Source organism: Poecilia reticulata, chromosome 3, assembly GCF_904066995.2.
Source record: "Poecilia reticulata chromosome 3, P_reticulata-male-v2, whole genome shotgun sequence".
NCBI classification, from domain to species: Eukaryota; Metazoa; Chordata; class Actinopteri; order Cyprinodontiformes; family Poeciliidae; genus Poecilia; species Poecilia reticulata.
The window spans coordinates 35,655,231-35,676,589 of record NC_088832.1 but is presented as its reverse complement, the minus strand read 5'-3'; the positions used below and the strand labels follow the sequence as shown (position 1 = coordinate 35,676,589).

The 21,359-nt window shown below is 53.7% G+C and overlaps 2 protein-coding genes across 10 annotated transcripts in view; one reads left to right on the top strand and one right to left on the bottom strand.

The window, feature by feature from the left end:
- LOC103460101 (voltage-gated potassium channel regulatory subunit KCNG4-like) overlaps positions 1 to 21,359 on the top strand; it is a 258,663-nt gene that overhangs the window by 121,354 nt on the left and 115,950 nt on the right. The gene's annotated exons all lie outside the window — the stretch shown is intronic.
- Positions 1 to 21,359, bottom strand: part of herc1 (HECT and RLD domain containing E3 ubiquitin protein ligase family member 1) — a 49,637-nt gene that overhangs the window by 19,647 nt on the left and 8,631 nt on the right. For 4 of the 8 annotated variants that reach the window (XM_081605639.1, XM_081605638.1, XM_081605644.1 and 1 more), the window contains exons 6-40: positions 20,680 to 20,776; positions 20,331 to 20,474; positions 20,121 to 20,248; positions 19,518 to 19,662; positions 19,159 to 19,330; positions 18,256 to 18,390; positions 18,018 to 18,183; positions 17,369 to 17,494; positions 17,040 to 17,255; positions 16,071 to 16,223; positions 15,858 to 15,990; positions 15,590 to 15,781; positions 14,394 to 14,618; positions 14,155 to 14,328; positions 13,973 to 14,087; positions 13,785 to 13,908; positions 12,119 to 12,290; positions 10,348 to 10,723; positions 9,706 to 9,826; positions 9,195 to 9,246; positions 8,811 to 9,082; positions 7,901 to 8,119; positions 7,704 to 7,824; positions 7,045 to 7,282; positions 6,805 to 6,977; positions 5,491 to 5,646; positions 5,314 to 5,420; positions 3,619 to 3,729; positions 3,377 to 3,547; positions 3,065 to 3,304; positions 2,719 to 2,802; positions 2,075 to 2,631; positions 1,062 to 1,632; positions 417 to 684; positions 58 to 268 (exon numbers count right to left, since the gene is read on the bottom strand). In XM_081605639.1, the coding sequence (XP_081461765.1) occupies positions 58 to 268; positions 417 to 684; positions 1,062 to 1,632; positions 2,075 to 2,631; positions 2,719 to 2,802; positions 3,065 to 3,304; positions 3,377 to 3,547; positions 3,619 to 3,729; positions 5,314 to 5,420; positions 5,491 to 5,646; positions 6,805 to 6,977; positions 7,045 to 7,282; positions 7,704 to 7,824; positions 7,901 to 8,119; positions 8,811 to 9,082; positions 9,195 to 9,246; positions 9,706 to 9,826; positions 10,348 to 10,723; positions 12,119 to 12,290; positions 13,785 to 13,908; positions 13,973 to 14,087; positions 14,155 to 14,328; positions 14,394 to 14,618; positions 15,590 to 15,781; positions 15,858 to 15,990; positions 16,071 to 16,223; positions 17,040 to 17,255; positions 17,369 to 17,494; positions 18,018 to 18,183; positions 18,256 to 18,390; positions 19,159 to 19,330; positions 19,518 to 19,662; positions 20,121 to 20,248; positions 20,331 to 20,474; positions 20,680 to 20,776 (6,665 nt within the window). The remainder of the gene's footprint in view (positions 1 to 57; positions 269 to 416; positions 685 to 1,061; positions 1,633 to 2,074; positions 2,632 to 2,718; positions 2,803 to 3,064; positions 3,305 to 3,376; positions 3,548 to 3,618; positions 3,730 to 5,313; positions 5,421 to 5,490; positions 5,647 to 6,804; positions 6,978 to 7,044; positions 7,283 to 7,703; positions 7,825 to 7,900; positions 8,120 to 8,810; positions 9,083 to 9,194; positions 9,247 to 9,705; positions 9,827 to 10,347; positions 10,724 to 12,118; positions 12,291 to 13,784; positions 13,909 to 13,972; positions 14,088 to 14,154; positions 14,329 to 14,393; positions 14,619 to 15,589; positions 15,782 to 15,857; positions 15,991 to 16,070; positions 16,224 to 17,039; positions 17,256 to 17,368; positions 17,495 to 18,017; positions 18,184 to 18,255; positions 18,391 to 19,158; positions 19,331 to 19,517; positions 19,663 to 20,120; positions 20,249 to 20,330; positions 20,475 to 20,679; positions 20,777 to 21,359) is intronic. The other 4 variants (XM_081605640.1, XM_081605645.1, XM_081605642.1 and 1 more) reach the window with 3 other exon arrangements.

Sequence of the window (21,359 nt, the reverse complement as noted above, 5' to 3'; positions counted from 1 at the left end):
AAGCGGTGGCTTCCTCTCGTGTCTCCGTGATGGAGCCGAACCGCAGCGAGTTCCCACCTGAGCAGGCTGAGCGGCATGACGCCCGGGGACTCGGAGGCGGGGACGGTCTCGGTGTCGGTGACGGGCGTGGTGGCGGTGGTGGTGTCCTCCAGGGAGGAGCTCATGAAGGAGGTGGTGCTGGAGGCCGAGGGGCTGGTGGTGATGGGCGTCTGGGCCAGCTGCTCGCCCTCGCCGCCCTCGCCTTCCCCTTCAGGCTCGCTCCTCGCCCCTGAGACACGAAACACAGACTGAGTAAAAGCATCAACCGTCAGACAGAACGTGCAGAATCTGGATTATCACGAGTTTCTAACGGCCAACAGAACCCAGGCTCCAGCTCATCTGACCCCAGCCTGGTTCTGATGAGGTTCTGCTCTCACCCGGCCTGGACTTCCCGCCGCTGGGCTCATCCAGCAGCCCGTTCACCACCAGCTTGTAGATCATGGCCTGCGCTCTCTCCAGGTCCGCCAGGCCCAGCGCGCGTTTGATCGGGGAGCGCATCACGGCGCGCTTCACCATGTGGCGCATGAGGAACTGCAGCGCCGTCCGCATCTCCACCTCCTCCTGGAAGACGGGCGAGGGCGGCGCCGCGCCGCCGCCGGCGTTCAGGTCGGCGTTGTGGCCGCTCGGCGCCGCCTCGGGGACCACCTGGATGTTCGAGAGAGTCGCTGGGTTAGCGCCAACACAACGCTCTGCACTTCTAACACTGACCAGCAGGGGGCGACAACTGCAGCCCTAAGCAACAGATTCAGTCGTTTGTGGCCAAGACGACACTAGAAATCCCACATTTCCTACAGTCAGTGAACGCACCACCCAAACATAAATGACATAGAATCAGGAAGCAGCTTAAACATCAAGATAAGCTGTGAGAGTCTTTAAGGAATGTAAATATCAAGGATCCATTTTCTCCTCTGCCGATATCGGAGGTTTCAGCCGATTCCACACAGAAAAACACCCGATTGACCCCCCTTCAACCCCCCCCTCTGCCTGCATGCTGCTAGCATTGCTAGCATTAGCGTGTGTACCTTGGGGATGAGCAGCAGCTCGGCGTACTTGCTGCAGCTCAGCAGGGTGCTCAGGGTCTTCATGGCGCCCAGGTAGAGGTAGGACAGCTGTACGGCGTGGATCTCTGACTGTGTGCTGATGGGTGGAGCCTCGTGGCGCCCGCCATGGTCGTGGCCTTTCTTCTTGCCCGCCTCTGTGGCAGCGTTGGGCGCCGGGCCGAACAGAGCCTCGTTTCCGCCGGCGACAGATGAGATCTCGCTCTCGGACTTGGAGTTGGGTGCCAGGTGAGCCTTGACCTCCTCCAGGCTGTGGGACACCCTCAGCTCGGAGGCGGCGGCGTCCTTCTGGCCGTCCGGCCTGTCGTCGGCGCAGCTGGGCTCGTGGCCAACGGAGGCGGCGTTGCGGTGCTTCCTGTCGTGGCGGCGCCCGCCCAGCTTGGCGGCGGTCTCCTCGTGGATGCTGGTCAGGTAGGTGAGGTCCAGCAGCAGCGACGAGGTCAGGCCCCGGAACCGGCCCACGTCGAATGGCAGCGGCTCGCACGGCTCCAGATTGTACAGCGGCGTGTCACTAGGCGACCAGAAAGTTGGGAAGCTTTAATGGGAGGAAGTGGAGCGAAGAGAGACAAGGAGAGGGAAACGGAGTGAAACGGAGGAAAACGGAGGAAAACGGAGGAAAACGGGGGAAACTGGTGGAAATGGAGGGAAATGGGTGATGGAGAGGCGGAGCGACACGAAGGAGGAAACCAACGACCCGGTTCCAGAACCGACCGGGTTCCTGAACGACAGATTTATGAGGAAAAACGTTCCAGAAACAGAAAACATGGAGAGACGAGAAAGACGAGGAAAATGCCAAACAACCTGAAGTTAGAATGATGATGATGAAAACAGTGACAAATATTCTGACCGAAGTTAAAACGTTAACGGAGCCAACAGATGGTCGTTAAATGAGTGTTTGGATCAGAACCCAGTCAGGTTCTTGTGTTACTTAAATGAGCGTCTGGGTCACAACCGTCTGGGTTCTGCGGTTCCGGTACCTGATGGTGATCTCGGCCTCGTCCCACTGGACCTTGGCCGAGCTGCTGCCCTCCTTGGCCACGCCCAGCAGCGTGGCGTGGCGTCCCGTCTGCTTGTGGATGCAACGGCCGCCGACGCGCAGCCCGCCGTCCGCCCCCCCGATCACGGCCAGAACCGGCCACACGTCGCAGCAGAGGCTGCGCAGGTGCGGCTCGGCCAGGTCCGCCAGGCCGTGCTGCCGGCCGTGCCGCCCCCGGTCCTCCTCCGCCCTGGGCGGAGCGTCGGGGCTCTCCCTCTGGGCGTCGTGCTCCTCGCGGCTCTGCACCGAGCGGCTCTTCTTCAGCCGCTGGCCGCCGGCCGGCCCCCCCGCGGCGGCGTCCCGGAAGCAGGGCTTGATCTTCTGCAGCCGTTGGATGATGGCGCTGTTGATGCGCGGCGTCCAGCGGTCGGTGCGGTGCAGGATGCGGACCAGCTGGGCCGTGGCCTCCACCAGCACCGTGGGGGTGGGGCTGCAGACGGGGTCGCCGGGCAGGAGGTCGCGTGGCGTCCCTCTCATCTGCATGTCGCAGATCTTCACCTGCAGAGGAAACAGGAAGTGTGAGGGAGCCACTTCCTGCTGAACGTTTGGACTCTAAGCGGCGGCGGCGGCGGCAGCGGCGGCTACCTTCTCTCCCGGGTTACTGCTGTAGAACATGACACAAGGAAACAACTCGGCCGCGTCGACATCCTCAAACGCCAACTTCGGCTCCTGGAGGAAGGAAGGAAGAAAAACACAAAAAAGGAAAAGGAGGTGATGATGAGAGGATCAAAGAAAGGAAATACGGGAACAAGGGAAGAAGGAATAGAATAAGAAATGAGAAAGAGACCGGAAAGAGGATAAAGCAGAAGGAGGGAATCAGACTGGATCGATGTAAACATCAACATTCAGAACGGAACTGAATAACTTTCTGTCACATCCAACAGCGGCTCTGTGTTTAACTGGGAAAGTCAGGTGGAAGGAAGAAACTGACCTCCCCGTTCTTGCTGAAGGAGACGGTTCTGGCCTCCATGTCGAGGACGCAGGTGATGAAGTCTCCCTGCGTGAAGCTGCTGAGCGTCAGCGTCTGCTCTCCGTTGTGGTACAGGTTCCCGCTGTAGGCGCGGTACAGCCACATGTCCGACGTGGTGCGGTGGTTGAAGTCGTGGACGGGCCAGCGGGACACGCCCACGCACGTCCCCTCGTTGCCACGGTTCTCCTTCACGATGTAGAACTGCAGCAGGGAAAAGCAGCGGTTAGCTGGGCTTTCCAGGTGTTTTCCAGGTGATTTCCAGGCTGGGGTCACCTTCCACTGGTAGCATCCGGAGGAGATGCCGGTGGACGCCAGGCCGTAACCTTTGCCCCCGCTGCCGTGCGTCAGGCCCTGGCCGTTCTCCACCACGCAGCACTGCGCCTTCTCCGGGTCGAAGGACACTTCCTGGATGGGAAGGTTCTCGTCTTCCTCCTCCGCCTCGCCCTGCCGACCAAACAGATGTCAGCGTCCCGCGTCCACCTGGGGGACCAGGGTCGCCGTGACGACGCCCTCACCTGCAGCTTCAGCTCCTGGAGCTTCTCCCTGATCTGGATGGAGTGTTTGGCCTGAGCGACCGGAGCTTCCCACATGCAGTCAGACAGCAGAGAGAAGAGACGGTCCACGACCTGGAGGACAGAGACATCAGGACAGAGACATCAAGACAGAGAGACAGAGACATCAGGACAGAGAGAGAGACATCAGCACAGAGACAGAGACATCAGGACAGAGACATCAGGACAGAGACATCGAGAGAGAGACATCAGGACAGAGAGACAGAGACATCGAGAGAGAGACATCGAGAGAGAGACAGAGACATCAGGACAGAGACATCGAGAGAGAGAGACATTAGGACAGAGAGACAGAGACATCAGGACAGAGACATCGAGAGAGAGACATCAGGACAGAGAGAGAGAGACATCAGGACAGAGACATCAGGACAGAGAGAGAGAGACATCAGGACAGAGACATCAGGACAGAGAGACAGAGACATCAGGACAGAGACATCAGGACAGAGAGACAGAGACATCAGGACAGAGACATCAGGACAGAGAGACAGAGACATCAGGACAGAGAGAGAGAGACATCAGGACAGAGACATCAGGACAGAGAGACAGAGACATCAGGACAGAGAGAGAGACATCAGCACAGAGACAGAGACATCAGGACAGAGAGACAGAGACATCAGGACAGAGAGACAGAGACATCAGGACAGAGAGAGAGACATCAGCACAGAGACAGAGACATCAGGACAGAGAGACAGACATCAGCACAGAGACAGAGACATCAGGACAGAGACATCGAGAGAGAGACATCAGGACAGAGAGACAGAGACATCGAGAGAGAGACATCGAGAGAGAGACAGAGACATCAGGACAGAGACATCGAGAGAGAGAGACATTAGGACAGAGAGACAGAGACATCAGGACAGAGACATCGAGAGAGAGACATCAGGACAGAGAGAGAGAGACATCAGGACAGAGACATCAGGACAGAGAGAGAGAGACATCAGGACAGAGACATCAGGACAGAGAGACAGAGACATCAGGACAGAGACATCAGGACAGAGAGACAGAGACATCAGGACAGAGAGAGAGAGACATCAGGACAGAGAGAGAGAGAGACATCAGGACAGAGACATCAGGACAGAGAGACAGAGACATCAGGACAGAGAGAGAGAGACATCAGGACAGAGACATCAGGACAGAGAGACAGAGACATCAGGACAGAGAGAGAGAGACATCAGGACAGAGAGACAGAGACATCAGGACAGAGAGAGAGAGACATCAGGACAGAGACATCAGGACAGAGAGACAGAGACATCAGGACAGAGACATCAAGACAGAGACATCAGGACAGAGACATCAGGACAGAGAGACAGAGACATCAGGACAGAGAGACAGAGACATCAGGACAGAGACATCAGGACAGAGAGACAGAGACATCAGGACAGAGACATCAAGACAGAGACATCAGGACAGAGAGACAGAGACATCAGGACAGAGAGAAGAAAAACAACAGAAAAAGAAAAACAGAAAAAAGACAGAAACAGAAAGAAGCAAACAGGCAGAACTGTAAACCGCGGGCGGCTTCAGGAAGTGCGGCTTCAGGAAGTGCGGCTTCAGGAAGTGCGGCTTCAGGAAGTGCGTCTTCAGGAAGTGCGGCTTCAGGAAGTGCGGCTTCAGGAAGTGCGGCTCCGCAGCGCCCCCTACCTGGGTCAGCTGGTCGTCCTCCATGTTGGCCTCGCAGGCCGGCAGGACGGCCTCCAGCACATGCAGAGCCAGCAGGCGGGTTCTCATGTTCCCCACCAGAGGAACTCCTGCAACATTTAGCATCCGTTAATGTCCCCACCTTCGACCACTCGCACCTGCTACCTGCAGAGGGCGCACCTGAGCAGCACTTCTGAGCGGCGATGTTCAGCAGAACCTCGGTCCATTTGGGGGACGCCATCTTGGACTGGATGGCCTTGGAGGAGACCACCCTGCGCAGGAAGACCAGGAAGTCCCCGAGGTGGAGCTCTGCGGTGTGCTGCTTCCGGATTAAAGCTGGACAACAGAAACGTTGAGCCAGAGGAAAATCGGCAATCTGGAGACGATCTGCAGGACGGACATCAACGGGAGCCACAGCTCCGACTTGAGCCCCTACTCCAGTTTTTACCCAAACCTGGAGCGGACCTCCAGGTTCTGAGCCGCTGCTGGTTTTAGCATCTTCTACCAGCATGATTAGCATTAGCGAATCATTTTTATCTCCCAATAAAAGTTCAGAAGAATCAGCCGACTTGAGTCTCCTTTATCAAAAAAGGCAGGTTTTGGATTTTTAATATTTGGTGACAGCAGCGTGAAGATTAAAGGGCCAGAATCACCCAGGACTGACTTTTTCTGAGCTTTCCATCATGTTATAATAATTTCTCCCTCATCAAAAATGAACCTGGAGTGTTGCCTTCATTCTTTCATGCTTGAGAAATCCTTTAATCTCCATGGCAACCACTCAGCCGTGGAAAACGCCTGGGTGCACCTAGCTCCGCCTTCGCGGGACAGTTCCTCCCCACTCAGCTCCTTCAGACTAGCCAGCAGCAATTAGCTCAGAGCTGGTAAAAACATTGTTAAAGGGCCAACAGAGGAGCCACGTTGGGACGACTTCCTGAAGGCGGAGCTTCAGGAAGAGCAGGAGCTTCTTAAAGACACAGAGGGCCAATTTCAAGGCATTAAATTGCAAAAGTCAAATTTCTTTCAAGACATATTTGATATAAAAGTCATTTTTATAACAACTGAAGGTAATGAAGTGACTTGACTGCCATAAAATGTGTGCATAGAAAATACATAATACTATCCCTTTAAGGGAGACGTTGAACAGATTATTTGGTGGCAGCGTGTTCTAGGCCGTTTTTCTCCAGGACAAAAGGTAAGATCAGACTTTTATTTGTTATTTAAGCCATAAAATAACCGGCCCAGATGCTTGATGACTGCTGTAATCTGACAGAAATAATGTTGAATGCATTTCAGCAGGTACCTTTGTTTAACGGTTAAATGTTGGCTGAATTATATTTGAACAAACCTGAGACTGGCTGCTTTACTAGACGTGTGAGGGAAATGGATCCGGAGGGATTTCTGCGTCTGTTACCGTTTAGTGTTGTTTACATAAGAAAACTGAATTCAGAGGCAGACGGAGACGTGGATGTGTGTTAACCTAGATGCTGAGCTAACCTCTGAAGTCCTTCTTGTCAGAGTCGGGGCCGTCGTCCGTCTTGGAGTCGTCCGGGTCCTTCCCTGCCGCCAGCCGGCTGCCTCCCGCCTGGGCCAGCAGGTTCTTCAGCTGGCTGCACAGCAGGTCCAGCAGCGCCTGCACCACCTTGGGACTCAGCTTGTCGGCGTACGTCCTGCAGGGACAGACAGGCCGCTGGGTTAGAGGCGCTCTGGGCCCTGGAGGCGCTGCGGCGGCGTTACCCGGTGCTGATGGCCAGGATCTGCAGCAGGCGGGTGGAGGCCACCTTCAGGGCGGTGCTTAGCTGCGACACGCCCGGCTTCTGCAGCAGCTGCAGCGGCTGGCCCAGCATCGTCTCGGTGCCGCAGAGCTGCGACAGCACATTGAGGAGGCCGCTGGAGATGGCCAGGGACACGTCCACGGGCTGGTAGCGCACGCTGAGCGCAAACACCGTCACCAGCAGGAGGCGCTGCTGGGCTTCTGCAGAGGAGGAGGAAGCAGAGGGTCAGACTGAGGCCTGGTCCACGTGAAGCTGGGCCTGTGTAAAATAAATGCATCTCCTCCACACCTTTAAGGAACATATTGGAACAGCTGTGTTTATACAAAATCAAGGGAAAGTCTGAGCCAACATAAAACCCTCTCTGACAGCAGCCATCTTTCCTCCTCTAAATGGCAAACGGTAACAATGTGATGTCATCACCGCATTATCTGCTGCAGACTGAAATGCGTTTACCTCTAAAAAGTCCTGAAAACTGGTTTTTGGTGCAAAAGCTAAAAAGGAGAATTAGCAAATCTTCCCTTTAATCGTTATGTGTTGCTGAAGCTCTGATTGGTTCGTCAGACATCCGCGTACGTGTGGATGGACCCGGTTCAGACACCAGCTGTGTGTGAGCGTCGGTACCGATGTGGTGCTTGTTGGCCTGCAGGGCGCGCTCCAGAGTCACCGACAGCTGCTGGTAGATCTTATGGACGGCCGTCTGGATCTCCATCTGCAGGCTCCGCTTGGCCGCTTTGATCCCATCCTGCAGCACAAACGTGCCAGTCAGAACCGGACCACAGAACCGGGCCAGAGCTCCTCCTCCTCCTCCTCTTCCTCACCTGGTAGTGGTGCAGCTGCACGCTCTCCCTCTTCAGGCCGCCGCTGCCCACGGTGCCGAGGCCGAAGCATCCGGCCAGGAACTGCAGCCGGACCGAGGTGAGCAGGGAGGAGGACTGGAAGGCGCCGCCCGGCCGCTCGGCGGCGCCGCCCTGCTGGCTGCCCTTCTCTTCCATGCCGGAGATCAGCACCACGATCTGGTGCAGCGCCTCCAACCGCAGCTGCAGCCACAGTCACATGATGAAGCATTTAAACCGTTTAAAGGAACAGCGAACAGTAAAACCTTAAACGAGCAGATTTCCGTTTTAATGTGCTCCACATGTTTCGTCTCAATATGAGAAGCATTGAGAATTTAATTAATAATAACAAAATTTTAAAGTATTTTGAAATGGAAACAAAGTAAAAAGTAAATAAAATTACAACAAAAATTAAACAAAAATATTACAAGATTTAAAATGGAATCAAAATAAAGTGTGAATATTTTTATTTTCTCCTCTTTTTAAAATAGTCTATAAATGAATAAGTTGTCATTTTAAAGATAATTTATATTTATATTCTGTTTTTAATTGAATGAAAAATATATTTTTAAATTTATTTTCATTCAGAAAAAATTAAAAAGTAGAATAAAAATAAGATACAAAACATATCTTATAAAATGATTTTATTTAGTAAATATTTTTGAATTTGTTTTAATTAAAACCTTTTTTAAGTAGAAAATAAATAGCATGTTTTTTATATATTTTTCTATTTAGATTTATTTAATGTTTTTAATGTAACCTTCTAGTAAAGGACTTGAACTCTCCTGGGTGACGTCGTCGTTTCTGCTGGTTGTGACGTTTTGTTTAGTCGTGCTGTTCGTTCGTTCGCTGCGTTATGAATAAAGTTGGGTTGAGGATAACGCCGCCGCCTCACCTCCGCCCTGCTCTGCTGCTGCTCCATGGCCAAGATGGCGGCCTGCGGGTTGGTGCACATGCCCTCCTCGGGCTCCTTGAAGGCGGGCGCCAGGCCCACGTCGCCGCTGACGAAGCTCACCGTGTTGTCGATGAGGGCGTGGACCCCCAGCGAGCGGCTCAGGTCCAGGTCCGACTCCCCGTAGGAGTGGGCCGAGCCGTAGCTGCGCTGCCGGCTGAGCTTGGACCGGAACCAGGACTCCGCCAGCGAGTCGGGGGAGCTGTGGAGCATTCCTGGGAGGAAGAGGAGGAGACGATGAAGAACCGGTACCGATGGGACGAGGGGACAGATGAACCATGACGACAACAAGCAGCCTCGTCTCCTCGTCTCCTCCCACATCAGTACCTCTCTTCTTCGGGGAGGAGGCCAGGTCCAGATCCACGTTCCTGCGTCCACTCTGCAGCAGAAAACACACACAGCCTTCAGCTGGGGACACAGGGGACACCAGGGGACACACTAGGAGACACACTAGGGGACACACTAGAGGACACCAGGACACAGAAGACACTAGGGCCCAGGGGACACTAGGGGACACCAGGGGACACACTAGGAGACACACTAGGGGACACACTAGGGGACACAGAGGACACTAGGAGACACCAGGTGACACTAGGGGACACACTAGGGGACACCAGGACACAGAAGACACTAGGGCCCAGGGGACACTAGGGGACCTCAGGGGACACACTAGGGGACATCAGGGGACACCAGGGAACACTATGGCCCAAGGGACACCAGGGGACACTAGGGGACACCAGGGTACACTAGGGGAACCAGGGGACACCATGGGACACTAAGACCCAGGGTACACTAGGGGACACCAGGGCCCAGAGCAGTGGGGGCGGAGCTTCCTTACCAGGCTGTAGCTCTCCTCGTCGGACTCGGGCTGGGACAGGTCCGACTCGCTGCGGGACTTGATGAGCCGGTAGCTGGAGCTGCTCTGCACCGAGCGGCTCTCTGCACTCAGACTCTCACTCCTGGAAACAGAATCATTTCCTCCATTCAGTAAAAATAAATCTACATATTTTTAGATCAATTTAGTATTTAATGATTATATAAACCTGTACATTATTTAATGACATTTAATGGTGCATGTATTTATTTCATGATATCTCTATTCCTTATTTAATGCATCATTATATAAAAAATGTAAAATGAATTAACTCATTCAATAATTTATATCATGATATGTATAGATTATTGATGTAATTTTGGCCCTTTTGGCCCTCCATACACCATCTCACTATGATTCTGAAAATCATTTCTCGACCTCCTGCATGGTGTCTTGCGACCCCTTGTGGGTCCCGCCCCCCTCTTTGGGAACCCCTGCCTCAGCAGGCCTCATTCTGGGAATTTTAGTTTTTCAGCAGCACCTTTAGTTCTGGAGTTCTGCAGGGTTCTGTGCTTCAAACCAACAACTTTTCTCTTAAATTTGCATCCAGGAAGTTAATTTACCGCATGCATCATCCCCATCGCCCCCCGGCTCCTCCCCCTGTACCTGGTCATGAAGCCCAGACAGTCCTGCGTTCCGGTGGCCGACTGGGCCGGGCCGTCCTCCTGGTTCTGCTTGCCCAGCTCTCCCAGGACCGGGCTGACCCCGAGCAGCAGCAGGGCGCAGCGGTGGATGACCGAGTTGCAGGCGGCCGTGTACAGGTCCTGGCCCTCCGGGAGCCCCGCGCTGCCCCGCCGCTCCTCCTGCGACTGCGCCGCCTCCTCCTCCTCCTCCTCCTCCCCAGGGCCTGGCGCTGGGACACCGGGTCCCAGCGCCAGGCTGCGGGACGCCGACCCAGAACCCGGGCCCGTCCCGCTGCTGGCCCGCTCCCGGTCCCGGCTCCGAGCCACCTCCCGCGCTGAGAGGAAACATTGAAAGATTTCTGCGTTGTGCATCGAGCACAGACAGACACAGACACAGACACACACACACACACAGACACACACACACAGACACACACACACACAGACACACACACACACACACACAGACACACACACAGACACACAGACGGATGCAGGGTTAGAGTGGAGCAGCCTGGAAACTTCAGCAGTTAAAACAAAAAGCCGCAGAGCCGCTGCTTTCACTTCTGATTCCGATATCTGAGGTTCAGCATCGGCTCCGATACAAGAAACAGCTGAACTGACTTGAAACATTTCATTTAACACAGACATAAATGCACAGAATAATAAATGTGTTTGCTAACTCTGGCTATAAATACATTTATCACTAAAACATGTAAAAACAGCTTTAATCTGTTCAGTCGGTGCAGGCAGCAGCCGAACCACCAACAGAAAATAAACTGTGTGAAAAACCGACTTTCTGTCACATGGTTCAGAAAGTTCACTTATCAATAACTAATACAATCTAGAATTCCTTTCTAGAGATGTTATTGTTATTTTGTAATATTGTTAATTTACCAACATAAAGTGAAATGGTGTGCCGATCGACCGGCCACTGATCATAACCGGCTGATTTCTGTGGAAAGTGCATGATTGGTGATCGATCAGCGTCTCAAGTCGCTGCTGGAAGTTTCACAGACGGAGTCGCTCAGCCTCTCACACCGAACAGCTGCTTACAGCTGCAGCAGGGAACTTTAGACAATTAGATACGTTTTAAAATACGTCTATTGTGTCTAAATTAGGGGAATTTATTGCCAGATAATTTTTCCATTTTGCCAGATAACATGGCATCATTTACACCTCAAGCGAAGATTTAACAGCCATTCCAGGCGACCGGCAGAGATCGGCAGAGACCGGCAGAGACCGGCAGAGATCGGTGGCGACCGGCATAGATCAGCAGAGATCGGCAGAGACCGGCAGAGATCGGCGACCGGCAGAGATCGGCAGAGACCGGCAGAGACCGGCAGAGATCGGTGGCGACCGGCATAGATCAGCAGAGATCGGCAGATACCGGCAGAGATCGGCGACCGGCAGAGACCGGCAGAGACCGGCAGAGATCGGCGACCGGCAGAGACCGGCAGAGATCGGCAAAGACCGGCAGAGATCGGCAGAGATCGGCAGAGATCAGCATAGATCGGCCCCATGGATGACCGGAGCATCCCTAATGCAGACATTAATATCGGATCGGAGCATCTCTAACTCAGAAACACTGAACAGTTTTGATCCAGACCTAAAATCTGATTCTGCTTCCTGTTTGTTAAACGTGAATTCCTGGGACCAGAAGAAGAAGTGATGAACCAGCATGTTGGACCAGATTAGGTCCAGATCAGAGCGTTTCTGGACAGGAAGCGGCCGGGCTCCAGGGCTGTACTCACTTCCTGCGGTCATGACTTCGTGCTCCCGGTCCTCTTCCTCCTCGTCCTGATCCTGGTGTCCGTCTTCCCGCTCGCGGTCGGCCCGCTCCTCCAGCTCCGCCTCCTCGTCGATGGTGCGGGTGAACGAGTTCTCCTGGGGGTCCATGTCCAGTGAGTCCTGGTTGTCCGAGATCTGCACCACAACGTCAGACTCTGCTTTTATTTTGGAATCCATCACCGACTTCCTGTCCGTCAGGGACTCTTCCCCCACCTTTCTGAGAGCAGCGCCCCCTAGAGGAGGAACTCGGCCGGAACAGAAGTCTGATCAGATTTTAATTCAAATCGTCAGCAACTTGCAGTTATGATCAGAATTATGAAATGATCTGAAACTTAAATAATTAAAGATCAGCAAAACTAACAGCTGATATCAAGAATAAAATCATAATAATACAAAGATGAGAAAAAGTCGGAACATTAGGAGAACAAAGTGTCAATATAATGAAAATAAAGTGTCAAAAATAAGAGAATTTATAAAAATACGGCAAGTCAATAAAGTAGCAGATCTTAATAAATGAACTGGGAGAGAACTGGGAGAGAACAGGGAGGGAACTGGGAGAGAACTGGGAGAGAACTGGGAGAGAACAGGAAGGGAACTGGGAAGGAACTGGGAGTGAACTGGGAGGGAACTGGGAGGGAACTGGGAAGGAACTGGGAAGGAACTGGGAGGGAACTGGGAGGGAACTGGGAGGGAACTGGGAGAGAACAAGGAGGGAACTGGGAGGGAACTGGGAGAGAACAAGGAGAGAACAAGGAGGGAACTGGGAGTGAACTGGGATGGAACTGGGAGGGAACTGGGAGGGAACTGGGAAGGAACTGGGAAGGAACTGGGAGGGAACTGGGAGGGAACTGGGAGGGAACTGGGAGAGAACAAGGAGGGAACTGGGAGGGAACTGGGAGAGAACAAGGAGAGAACAAGGAGGGAACTGGGAGTGAACTGGGATGGAACTGGGAGAGAACAAGGAGGGAACTGGGAGGGAACTGGGAGAGAACAAGGAGAGAACAAGGAGGGAACTGGGAGGGAACTGGGAGAGAACAAGGAGAGAACAAGGAGGGAACTGGGAGTGAACTGGGATGGAACTGGGAAGGAACTGGGAGGGAACTGGGAGGGAACAGGGAGAGAACAGGGAGGGAACTGGGAGGGAACTGGGAGTGAACTGGGATGGAACTGGGAAGGAACTGGGAGGGAACTGGGAGGGAACTGGGAGGGAACTGGGAGGGAACTGGGAGAGAACAAGGAGGGAACTGGGAGGGAACTGGGAGAGAACAAGGAGAGAACAAGGAGGGAACTGGGAGTGAACTGGGATGGAACTGGGAAGGAACTGGGAGGGAACTGGGAGGGAACAGTGAGAGAACAGGGAGGGAACTGGGAGGGAACTGGGAGTGAACTGGGATGGAACTGGGAAGGAACTGGGAGGGAACTGGGAGGGAACTGGGAGAGAACAAGGAGTGAACTGGGATGGAACTGGGAAGGAACTGGGAGGGAACTGGGAGGGAACAGTGAGAGAACAGGGAGGGAACTGGGAGAGAACTGGGAGAGAACTGGGAGGGAACTGGGAAGGAACTGGGAGGGAACTGGGATGGAACTGTGAGGGTACTGGGAGTGAACAGGCAGTGAACTGGGACCGACCCGCCTCTCTCGGGATGAAGACCGGGTCTGGATGAAGTCCAGGTTCTTGCAGGCCAGCAGGCGGTTCCGGACCTTGTAGACGCTGCGGTAGACTTCGGCCAGAGACTTGGACGGCTGGTACCTGCTGGGAAGGCAGAGTCAGCGGCGGAGGAGAGGAGAGCGGGGTGAAAGGTCAGGGGTCGGCTCACCTGCCCTCGCCGCAGGCGGGGCCCAGCAGGCCGCTGTGCTTCAGCATCGCGGCCAGGCAGAACCTGGACACGGTGTCCAGCAGGGACTCGTTGTTCAGAGACGCGTTGTCCCAGTCTGCAACAGGAGACACGGCAGTCAGGCCCAGTTCTGGTTCTGCTCTGGTTCTGGTTGTGGGTCAGACCTTTGCTGATGGCGTAGTCCTGCATGTTGATCCAGAGGCTGTTGGCGGGTTCTTTGGAGGAGCCCAGCGCCAGGTCCAGCAGGACGCTGAGGTCCGGGCGCAGCGGCCGGTCCAGAGGCTTCTGCTCCTCGTTCCCGGACAGCGCCGCCTCCAGCAGCGAGCCGATGACCCAATCTGCAGGGACAGCGCAGTCAGAACCACACAGAACCACACAGAACCGCTGGTGGGCCGGCCGGTACCGAGCTGCGGGATGTCCGTCTCCAGGCCGTTGCTGAACAGCGGCGTTTTCAGCCAGTAGGCGGCGTGGTTCTCCTCCGGCGAGGCGGCGGCGCCCTGCAGCATCCCGCCCAGGCAGCGGCCCACCAGCAGCGCCGCGGTCCGCTCCAGGTCCACCAGCCACACCCAGCACAGCGCCGCCGCCGGCAGCGCCGGGCCCGAGGCCGGCTCGGCCAGGTCCGACGCGCCTGGAAGGGCGGGAAGGATCCAGTTACCGACCCCGGCCAGAACCACCAGGCTCTGGTTCTGACCCGACGGGTCACAACAAAGAATCCACTGGCAGCCCCGCAGCATGATGCAGCTCCCACCGTGCTCCCAGCTGGTTGGTTTGGTTTGAATTTTGATTTATCAGAATTTGGACTCGATACTTTATCTAGTATTTTTTGTTTACATGCGGACATCAATAATTCTACGACGGCGTGTTCAGGGAAATTTCCCCCCAAAATTCATTTTACATATTTTCTAGAATAAAACTTTGAAAATTTTTTGAATTTATCAGTTTCAAAAGTTTTTTTTTTTACTTTTCAAGCTGAGAAACTTTCCACATTTTTTTCTAGAAAATTTCTGAGATTAATTTTAAAATTCAGAAATCTTTGGTGGAATTTTTTTCCTGTCTTCAATGGCGGTGGGGGCTGTAATTCGGGCCGCAATCTGAACTTTTTACGTCATAATTCTGACACTAATGCAGCTGGTCGGCTGGGAGCGTCCAGCTGCAGCTGATTTTTACGAAGGGGTGCACCGATTCACCAGCGCCAATTTCCTTAATTTTGGGAGATCAGTGATCAGCCGGTAGTTCAACGTGAAGCCGATCCGATCTATGTCAGCAAAGGTCTGAACAAGTTTGCCTGTTAGCCCCGCCCACCAGACTGGCCCCGCCCACCATGTCATGTCTGCATGGTTACCAACTCAGTGACTTTATTTATATTTACAAACATTTCAGACAAGAAACAAAATCGTCAAAGTTGGAATCAGCAGGTTAAACTTTTTAAAGATCGGTAATTGGCGACCAGCCAGAAAATTGCAATCAGTGCATCCCGACTTTTATGCCAGAATTCCCTTTTTTGTTTGTTTTTTCTCGATTTGCTGGAGGGCCATATTTCTCGAAGTGTGCTTAGTCCGGGGCCGGCCCCCGCGGTCTGAGCGTTTCCTGTCAGCTGACCGTGCAGCGGCCACTGCAGCTCCTGGTCCTCCAGCGGCGCGGCGGCTGGCAGCAGCCTGTTGAGGTGGTCCAGAGGCGGCAGCAGGTCCAGCAGGTGGCTCAGCAGCGGCCTCACCACCGCCACCGGCAGCAGCAGCAGCGAGTTGACGATCTGACACAGCATGCTGCCTGCCGCCGACACGTAGATCACATCTGGAGAGCAGAGGGGGGGGTCAGAGGGGCGGCGGCCAAAGCGGCCCAGGCGGCGGCCCAAAGCGGCAGCACTCACCCTGCAGCTTCTCCCGGATGCTGCCGTTCCCGGAGCTGTCCTGGATCAGCGCGGCGGAGCGGGAGAAAATGTCGGTGGCATGCGGCAGCAGCAGCTGCAGGTGCTTGTGGAGCAGCGCCACGCTGCTGGAGTTCTGCAGGAGACACGCAGCGGGTCAGACGGGTCTGGTGTATCGGGGCCCGGCCCGACCGACGGCAGCGGCGGCGGCGTTACCTCGGTGACGGCGTTGATGTGGCAGTAGGCCAGCAGCTGCTTCTGCAGGGAGCACAGCAGCTGGTGCAGGTGAGCCGGCTGGCTGCTGTCCGACGACGAGGCGCGCTGCTGCAGCTTGTCGCTGTTCTTCTCCAGTTCGCCCAGCGCCTGGTCCTGCAGAGAACGGGGAACAGAACCGCTGTGACCCGGCGGGTTCTGCTTCCCTCACCCCAACACGCAGCAGGCGGCCTGCCTGGACGCCTGCTGCGTGTTGGGGTGAGGAACTCAGAGCTGAATGCAGCGCTCTGCAGGGACAGAGCGACTCCACTTTGGAACAGAAAAACATAACGGGCCAGGATTTAGAACCCCAAACGGACCGGGTCGCCACTTTAAGAGCCTAATAATGTACCAGACCAGCTTTGGATCCACAGACGTACAGAACCCGGATCTCTGCGCTACGCCATGATTCATCTGGAAGAACATGTGAACTAATATGTTTCTCTGACTGCCACTGCAGACGTTTACCGATTTCTCTGGAAGGTTTGAAATTTCTGCCGTTTACCTTCAGAATCACCTCCAGTCATTAGAAGCAGAAAAAAGTGTTTCATCCGTTTTTTGATTTTATCACCACATGAAGCTTCTAAAAGCCATTTTGCTGCTCATTAATATGAAACAACCTGTTTGTAAAGATGCAGTTTAGCTTTATAAACGTCAGTAAGGACAGAAGTGAGCAGGAAGCTGAGATCTGATTCACTTTCTGCTAAAACAGCCAAAATATTTACATTTTCTCCAAAAGGCGACATCAGATAAACGATTCGAACAGAAAACAGAAAAACTGACATGCAGAAAAGGATTCACAGCGCAGAGCTGAATAATCTCTCAGTTCAATCAATGCGATGTTCTCCTGATGGACAGGAACAGGAAGCGATCGGCTCTGCCAGGAAACGGCGGCTTGCGGCTCCACAGCATCGATAACGAGGACGGGCTCACCGTGTAAAAGCCCAGGTTCCTGAGCAGCGTCTTCATCAGGATCTCAGCTAAGTGCGTGTCGGGGTGGGAGCCGACGGCGCCGCAGCCGGGGTCCGGAGCGAAGGCGGGGCCGGGGGCCGGAGCGTCGGGGCCGTCGGCCGGAGCGCTGTAGCCCAGCAGCGACGCCACGTGGGTGTGATCCTGCAGGCTGGTCAGGATGATGTCCAGCTGCATCCGCTGAGGAACAGAACCGCTTAATTTCACTTCCTGCTCAGATTAACAACCACGGGAGGAAGGTGCATCAACAGCGTCTCGTCCGACACCAAGCAGCAGGTGGGGGTGGGGCGTACCTGTCCTTTGGAGAGACTCTCCCATCTGTCAGGTCCCTGAGGCAGCAGGGAGTGGAGCAGCTCCATCCTCTCCCTGAGGGGAGGCAGCAGCATGGTGGCGCCCACCGACAGAGTCTCGATCACCGCCTGGTGGGAAACACACCAGCTCAGATTAACGCAAATCAGATCAGATTAAAGGTAAACCAGCTCAGATTAAGGTAAACCAGCTCAGATTAAAGGCAAACCAGCTCAGATTAAGGTAAACCAGCTCAGATTAAAGGCAAACCAGCTCAGATTAAGGTAAACCAGCTCAGATTAAAGGCAAACCAGCTCAGATTGAGGTAAACCAGCTCAGATTAAAGGTAAACCAGCTCAGATTAAGGTAAACCAGCTCAGATTAAAGGTAAACCAGCTCAGATTAAAGGTAGACCAGCTCAGATTAAGGTAAACAAACTCATATTTAAGGCAAATAAACTCAGATTAAGGTAAATAAACTCAGATTAAGGTAAATAAACTCAGATTAAAGGTAAATAAACTCATATTAAAGGTAAATAAACTCAGCTCAGATCAGATTAAAGCTGGGTTAATCCAACAGGCAGATTAAGGGATTACTTCCTGTGCTCACTGAGGTTAAATGACTTTACGTTAACCGGCTGAACGGCCCACTGACCTCCTGGATCTCGTCCGGCACCGAGGCGTCCATCAGCCTGAACAGCAGGTTCCTGAGCGGCCGGGCCTGCCGACCCAGAATGCTGGTGGCCACGCCCCCGGCCAGGGCCAGAGCCAGGTGATTGGACAGGAGGCGAAGGCACAGCTTGAGGAAGTTATGGTGCTCCCTGCGGACACGGAGAAACGTTCACTCTGCTTCTGCCCGCGGCGTCTGGACCCCGCCGGTCTGAGCGGCTCACCTGGACGAGGGGAAGGGCAGCGGAGGGACGTCGCTGTTGATGCCGTCGCAGTAGCGCTCCAGGAAGGAGCGCAGGTGGGAGAAGGTGCTTTCCTCCAGGTCGACGCAGTACGGCCGGTGCCAGGCCACCACCTGCCTGCAGAGACACGGAGCAGCAGGTCAGCTGAGCATTAGCCTAGCCTAGCTAACGGTCAGCTGAGGCGCCGTCTGTTAGCATCAGCCTAGCCTAGCTAACGGTCAGCTGAGGCGCCGTCTGTTAGCATCAGCCTAGCCTAGCTAACGGTCAGCTGAGGCGCCGTCTGTTAGCATCAGCCTAGCCTAGCTAACGGTCAGCTGAGGCGCCGTCTGTTAGCATCAGCCTAGCCTAGCTAACGGTCAGCTGAGGCGCCGTCTGTTAGCATCAGCCTGGCCTAGCTAACGATCAGCTGAGGCGCCGTCTGTTAGCATCAGCCTGGCCTAGCTAACGGTCAGCTGAGGCGCCGTCTGTTAGCATCAGCCTGGCCTAGCTAACGGTCAGCTGAGGCGCCGTCTGTTAGCATCAGCCTAGCCTAGCTAACGGTCAGCTGAGGCGCCGTCTGTTAGCATTAGCCTAGCCTAGCTAACGGTCAGCTGAGGCGCCGTCTGTTAGCATCAGCCTAGCCTAGCTAACGGTCAGCTGAGGCGCTGTCTGTTAGCATTAGCCTAGCCTAGCTAACGGTCAGCTGAGGCGCTGTCTGTTAGCATTAGCCTAGCCTAGCTAACGGTCAGCTGAGGCGCTGTCTGTTAGCATTAGCCTAGCCTAGCTAACGGTCAGCTGAGGCGCCGTCTGTTAGCATCAGCCTGGCCTAGCTAGCGGTCAGGTAAACATGAAGCATCTCTCAGCCTGCTCAGCCATTGGTCAGTGTGCTGTGACATCATGGCTCACCTGTCTCTGGGCAGAGCGGTCCAGGCCAGGCTGTGGGACGTCCCGGCTGAGATCTGCTGGATGGCGACCCCGTCCAGACCGACCACCTTCTTGGGTTTGGTGATGGGGCCGGTGGAGTTGCCCTGGCCGCATTGCCCCATGGAGTTGTTGCCCCAGGCGTACACCTCGTTGTCTAGGCAACCACCAGGTGAGAGTAAAACGGGCGGAAAGAGTTAACGTGGAGTCAGGACTCAGAGTTCAGTTAGCTGTTACATCAGACCTCAAACAGAGTCAGCATTTATCCAGAGAGTCAACAACAGGACCCCAGCAGCACCGACCCGACCCGGTCCGACCCACAGAGACAGAGATAAGCGGCGTACCATGGGACAGGGCCAGGCAGTGGCTGTCCCCGATGGACACGTCCACCACCCTGGTGGTGGCCAGCTCCTCGATCAGTTTGGGCCGCAGCGCCGTGGCCTCGGAGGAGCCGCAGCCCAGGCAGGCGCCGCAGCCCCAGGCGAACACCTGGACACGCGCAGGAGGACAGAAACGGGTCAGAACCACCCGGAAACCACCTGAAATGACTAATCTTACACTGATTTCTGCTTCAGATTTAAACTTCCTGGTGTGTTTCTGTCCAGTCAGACTTCAGGATTCAATCAGATTTCCAATAAACTCATTTATTTCACTTCAAAATCTGATTTCTAACAAGAAACAAGAGTCAGGAAATGATGGAGAAAGTCTAAAAAACCAGAATCAGGAGCAAAAACCAGGAAAAGGTCACAATAAAACTAGTCCACTCTAAAGATAGCTTTAAAGCAGAGGCCAAAGGTCAAAGACTGATTCTGGTTGCATTTTGAAAGCAGCCAGCCGTTTTTGTGCAGCTCCTGCTGACGTCTGATTGGATGAGAGTTCGGCCTGCGTGACCTCCGGGTCATGTAGAGAGCGGGGCGTCTCCTGAGGGACCGTCCCAGACGTCCTACCTGTCCAGTGGAGGTCAGCGCCAGAGACGACTGGCTGCCTGCACACACTTTCCTGATGAACATGCCCTGCAGCGCCTCCACCACTTTGGGCTTGTAGACTCTGTTGGTGTCGCCGTGCCCCAGTTTCCCTGCAGGAGGACAAACGGAAAAGAAGCTCAGCAGCAAAAGCAGCCAGAGAAACCCAACTCCTGTTTGGGTTTCTGGCCTCACCGTTGTCTCCTCCTCCAAAGGACCAGACGCTGCGGCCATCTTTGGACAGGGCGATGGTGTGGGAGCTCCCGCAGGAAACCTCGCCAACGTTGCTGATGTCTTTCACCAGAGTGGGAATGTTGCGGCTGTTGCTGTCCCCGTGTCCTGCATGAGGACGGGACGAGGAAACGCTTTTCTCTTCCAAACCAATAAACTCTGACGAAAACTGATTTTTATCCGTCATGTTTATGTCAGCAGCTGAACATGTGACCCATTTATAGCAAGATCAGCAAAACATGGCTACTAATATACAAACACGGAGGAACAAAAATTCATATTTTTGAAGTTTATTAAAAACAGAGAGACTCACCTAATCTCCCAAAATCTCCTTCCCCCCAGGTGTAGAGCTCTCCGTCCTCACTGACGGCAGCGCTGTGTCTGTAGCCGGCAGACACACACACGACCACCTGACACACACACACACACACACACACACACACACACACACACTCCAGGTTGTTAACAAAAGATTTTAAAATGTTTAGGACAATTATCTTCCCCTAAATTAATTTATCCAGATGAACTTTAAAGCGCCAACTTATTTCAACAGAAAACACGGACGCTCCAAACCCAAAACCGTCATTTCTTCTCTGAAAACGAAATAATCCATAGACTTTAAAACATCGACAAGATGTTGCACATACAGAAGCAAAACAAGAAAGTTTCTAAATCATAAAAACATTGAGGACAAGATCAAGATATAGCCTTAAATAGTCAAAACTTGGTTAAATAAAGCAGTTTTTGTTTTTTAAAGGCAAAAATAAAACAAAGATAGAGAAGCTTAAAAGAAGCAAACGTGGGTAATAAAGTATTTCTTCCTGAAATGCTCTAATAAACTGTCTGATCGGAGTTCAGATCCCCTAAAAGCCAAATAACAAAATTAATTTTATTTTTGCCAACATATCAAGTCGTAATGACAGTTTGTGCTAAAAGCCTCCTAAATATAACCACTAGAGGGCGCACTTCCATAAATCCGCAAACAGCAGAGCT